Source organism: Musa acuminata, chromosome BXJ3-8 (assembly GCF_036884655.1).
Source record: "Musa acuminata AAA Group cultivar baxijiao chromosome BXJ3-8, Cavendish_Baxijiao_AAA, whole genome shotgun sequence".
In the NCBI taxonomy this organism is placed as follows: Eukaryota; Viridiplantae; Streptophyta; class Magnoliopsida; order Zingiberales; family Musaceae; genus Musa; species Musa acuminata.
Window position 1 is genome coordinate 50,074,308 of NC_088356.1, and position 5,138 is coordinate 50,079,445.

The 5,138-nt window shown below is 38.1% G+C and overlaps 1 protein-coding gene across 1 annotated transcript; it reads right to left on the reverse strand.

The window, feature by feature from the left end:
- Positions 1-1,465: 1,465 nt before the first annotated feature.
- On the reverse strand, positions 1,466-4,610 carry LOC135586947 (uncharacterized). The gene is made up of 4 exons (XM_065163446.1): positions 4,387-4,610; positions 4,149-4,251; positions 3,978-4,026; positions 1,466-1,711 (listed from the first exon to the last, which is right to left on the reverse strand). The coding sequence occupies exons 1-3, from the start codon at positions 4,491-4,493 to the stop codon at positions 4,012-4,014; spliced, it is 225 nt and encodes a 74-aa protein (XP_065019518.1). The 5' UTR covers positions 4,494-4,610; the 3' UTR covers positions 1,466-1,711; positions 3,978-4,011.
- Positions 4,611-5,138: the final 528 nt, after the last annotated feature.

Sequence of the window (5,138 nt, forward strand, 5' to 3'; positions counted from 1 at the left end):
ATCATCAGGCAAGCAGTAAAATTAGTTTTAGACCCTCAAAAAATACTTATATACACGTACATCATCTATTCATTAAATCAACATTCATTTTAAAGGGTTCCTTTGGCTTGGTAATAAAGTGCATATTAGTGAGTATTTTTCATCAATTAAAGTGTGTGTGTGTTCAATGAAAACAATTGTTTTAATTGATTCCTCCATTTATATCCCTAAAAGTCAAAGAATATTGTTAGTCGAAGATCTAATATATTCTTAAACAATCTCTCTCATGAGCATACTGATTAGGGTGAGAAAAACCCAAGTATATGATACAAGCCCGAGTAAAGAACAAGAATTATGTTTTTTTTTTTAATTAAACACTAAGAAAGAGAGAATATGAAAAGATTCGAGCACACGATGGTATCATCGTAAAAACTTAATTCGATGATCGTAATTGAACGACTCGAGTCATTAAAAAAAGACTCAATATACGATTATGAATCACATGTGACTCCTACATCAAATATAAATATTATAAATAAATGATCTAAAGGAGCATCATATGCTAGAAAATTTACGACATAAAAGTATATCATTCTATACCTATCATAGATTAGGTCTGAAATTGAAATTTAGTTGCTTGATTGTATTTGGGAGCATGTAAATTTTGGTGTCATGTATTTTTCATATATACATGTATTTTTTACTAGGGTTAAGGTTCATTTTAACTCATGTAATTTTGGTCATGAACCTCTTAAGTCTTTATGATTTACTCGTATATAAAACAATCCTTATATTTTCAAAAATGTAACATTTAAGTTCATTCTATCAAGTCTAAATTAACAGACGTTAAAATCTACTTACGTAACATACTGATTCATAATAAATTATTAATATAAAAATACGTATAATTTAAATTAAAAAAATAAAACATCTATGTGATGCGCCGTATATTTTTGCTTAGCACTGTTGCTACTGTTGCACAGAGCTACTGTTGCTTAGCACGAATGCAGCCTCTCCATCATTGTGATGTGCCCTATATTTTTTTATCTTTCTGGAAAGCCACTTCTATAACAAAGTCACTTCTAGTCGGCAACTATTCTTAATCACATAATATATCCACCAAACATACATTTAAATGTTCAAACCTTCAAGGTGCTGTTTGCTTTCTTCATAAATCCCTTGAAACGCATCAGTGATATAATGCACCACCACAACCTTAGTTTCAATGCACATTTATTATCGGAGGGCCCTGCCTATTCCCTCTCTCTGCTGCTGCTTGGGATAATATGCAACAACAGAGATTTGTCATGACCTTTGTCAAAGCTAACAATGAAAACTTTTGGCGTTGATGTAGTTGATTATCCACCTCCCTTGGGTTCTGGCTTCCAAATGATGACAATGAACATTAAATAAAAGGAAGGAATTATGTTAACCTAGAAGAGGAACCTCCTATCAAATTTACTTCGATAAGCATCACTCTAAAATATGAAAAACAAACCCATTCTTGATTTTTCATGAATATTTACACCAAGGCATCGAAAATACTATTAACTGGTTGGAAAGTTCATGGCTTCCGAGAACAAAACGAGGAAACAAACACATGGTTTCTAATAAGTACAGATGGAAAAGCCATACACTTATCCGAACGAGATCTGTGAAGTGAATTTATCCTCAAGACCTTTATTCTGAACTAAGAAGACGCACGTTTCCGCCACTCCATTCCTTACTTACTCTGGACAAAGAAAGCTAGAAGTTATTAGATGAAAAAACGTTATTTAAGCCATTTTAAAATTGCAAGCAGCTTCTAATATTTCATAACTTAAGTCCCCAATCAAGTTGAATATCAACATCACCAATCCAGATGAAATTTTGACAGACAAGATAAGAAAATGTAACATTCTAAGCATTTTTCACAATACAAAAAAGCATGACAATTTTTTCATAAGACAATATTTCCCTGTTGCTCTTTTCATATGTCCTTATTGCACCAAAGTCAGTTTTTTGGGGTTGCCCTGGGTACATCCTAATCAGCCATCTATACATAGGCATGGCAATGTTTGACCAGTTATCAAAATTTATCTCCATCGAAGAACATATAATAAGAATTTTATACTGTCATCAATGGAGGGAGGGGGGAAAGTGGGGAAGAACACCTCTAGATAAGAATGTCCATAGAATCCGCCTACCTGTTACATCTTTTGATATTTGAGCCATGCTTCTCTTCAGCTGTTTTGCAAGTAAACCCATACATTATTTCACTCGTTACTACTGGAGCAATGCTGCGACTCAAAAGAAGTCTCAAAGATCTTAAAGATTTCATCATAACCCTCTAATAACAGGACAGGGAAAACTATAATAAGGTATGCCAACCCTCTCATTTCCTTCCAAAATACTTGTGTGATTTGTTCTGACTGATCTTTAAGTCATGGCATCTTTCTCACTCAGATTATATAATACATAAGTATATAGTCTGTTGCATTGTGGACCAAGGTACCCTGATGTGCTAATTCAACCTGACCATAGTGCCCCATAATCAGCCAATGATTGTGCATTGCATATGTCCTAAAAAATACTTGGGAACAAAATGACATAGAGGTCAAATCTACTCCATAGCTGGTACATAAGTAAGATCAGAGATCTGATAAGGTAACTTGTAAACCAACATGGGCCATGAGTCGAAGTCCATTACATTATCTTGCTTGGCAATAGTGGAAACTCAAGGGTTCAGCAAACTTTTCAAAGATCAATATTATCATTAGGATCAATGCTAGAATTTGACACTGAGATTAATTGGAACAAATTGGATTAGCCAACATTTTGGCTAAGACTCAAGAGACAAGTTATCTAGGGGAAATAATTCTAACAAAATATTGAAGAATTCTAACAAAATTCTAACAAAGAACATGATTTTGCTCAACAATAAAGAACCACAAATTCAAGAAAGCAATATGCACATATGGCCTTCTTGGAACCTAGATGATCATGCATTAGTGAGATAAAAAAATTAAAACAATATAATAGTATATACATGCATACAGTACTTTGTAGTGTTAAGAAAGAAAGTAATGGAGCACTGACACAGTTTGCTCATGCATACAGTACATCACCTTTTCTTACTATGACAAATTCCTCATTTTTATAAGCAATTACACCATGGTAGTGAACTATTATACACTAGTTGAAACTTCTAAGAAGAAAACAAGGAAAAAACACATGCTTTCTAATAAATACAAATCTCACAGTCATACATCTGTCCTAACAACCCATTAATGAATTTATTGTCAGAATACTAATTCTGATGTGCTATTTCACAAGACCATTCTGTAGCCTAAGAAGAAAAAACTAAGAATTAGATGGTCAAATGTTAAAGTCAATTTCAAGTTGCTAGTAGAATCCACCGCCTCCTAATCAGCTGTTGTTGCAAGTAAACCTTTTTCTTATAGTGTAAGCTTCCTCCATTTAGTTAAAGCAATGCTATGACAACAGGAAAGTATAAAATATTTCATTGAGAACTACTAAAATGGAAGAGAAGAAACTAAAATAGGGTCTGCCTACCATTACGATTTTTCTTCCCCAAAGTGTTTGTAAATTATTATGGCTGATCTTTAATCATAGCATCTTATAAACCTTTACCCACTTCTCTGAAGCATTTCCCTTTGTACGTGCTTAAGTTATTTCATTCTTAAGATGATAAATTATGATTTTAGATAAAGACTTTTGGCGATTATTTACAATAAAAAAAAAAAATACGGCAAGGCCTATGGATTTTCATTCTTCAACCGCATAACTTTGCCCCCCCCCTCTGGAATCCAGAATGGAAAAAGTAGCTCATAGCAGTGAAGAAAATACATATAGATGCAACCAAAGTTCACACACTAAACAAGCAATCAAACAACAAGTTTCCCACTTACTACAATGTGAAAATAAGCATGAAATATAAGAATGGATAGACTTGCCCTAGTGGGCAGCAATTCATTGAATTAGAGATATTAACTTACAACTTTGCTGTTATTATCCACAAAAAGAGAGTAATCATCCCATCTGCCACTGCAACCACGACGCCCAAAATTTTAGTCAAGGAAGGATAATATCAACAGAAGAAACAAGCATTTTGTTCTCTGCTGACCGAACACAAAAAGAAAATTAATAATCAATGGGATCTACGTTACCTTGAGAACAGGTTCTCCTTTGCTCGGCTCGCTGGATTTCTTTGTTGCCGCTATCTGCGCTCGGGCTGCCTTCCCGGCGGCCGACTTGTCAAATTGCTCCTGCCTGCAATTCACCGATCAGAGAAACTTCGATCCATACAAATCGAGAGAAGACTTCGTTGCTACAAATAACTCAGGGATCATAATAAAAGATATAGAGGCAAGGGGGGGAGAAGGGGGATTTGGGAAGGGGAATTGCCTCTTCTGAGCGGCTTCGGCGGCTCTGGCGCGGGCTTCTTCGGCCTCGAGCCGATCCGCCTCCCGCCTCTCGGCCTTCGAAGGGCCGAAGCACGAACACAGCTGCATCGCTCGTCGCACGTCTTCCTCTCTCCCTTCCCCGCCGTCCCCTTTCCCGGGGATCTGCTTCTGTTTCTCCAGCGACTACAAAAGGGGAACGAACCGCGGCTTATGACGTCGTCGATACCGCCAAGGGGAGAAACGATATATCGGAAGGCAGACGTTTTCGTATACCGAACCCCCTGCGGTCGTTATAACGGACGTTGTAACCAAATTGTTGCTAGCCTGCGTAAATTGCTGAAAAATAACGGCCGTTATCTTTTAGTGCTGTAGACCGCTACTTAACCAGTAGCATGGAACGCCGACCGAAGGAACGATGGCGCGCTCTCCACCTTCGTGCGGTGCCGCCCCTTGCACTCTATTCTTCCGATGCAAGCCTCAGGTATCGGCGCCAGGCTCTCGCTCTTCCCGCTCGTGAGGTTCCTCCTCACCTTCTTTTGCTTGGAGCGCGCCATCAACCCCATCGATTCGTGGAAGTTCAAGGTCGCCCTCCTTGTCTTCCTTCGCTCCCCTTCTTTCTCCCACTCCCTCCCGCCTAGGACTCCTCGTCCGGCGCCGCTGCCCCGACCTCGACGAGCGCAAGCGCGACGACCCCGTGGTGTCCGGGACTCTCTATGTGGGCGATCTACGGCTCCTCAGGAACAAGGGGGCATC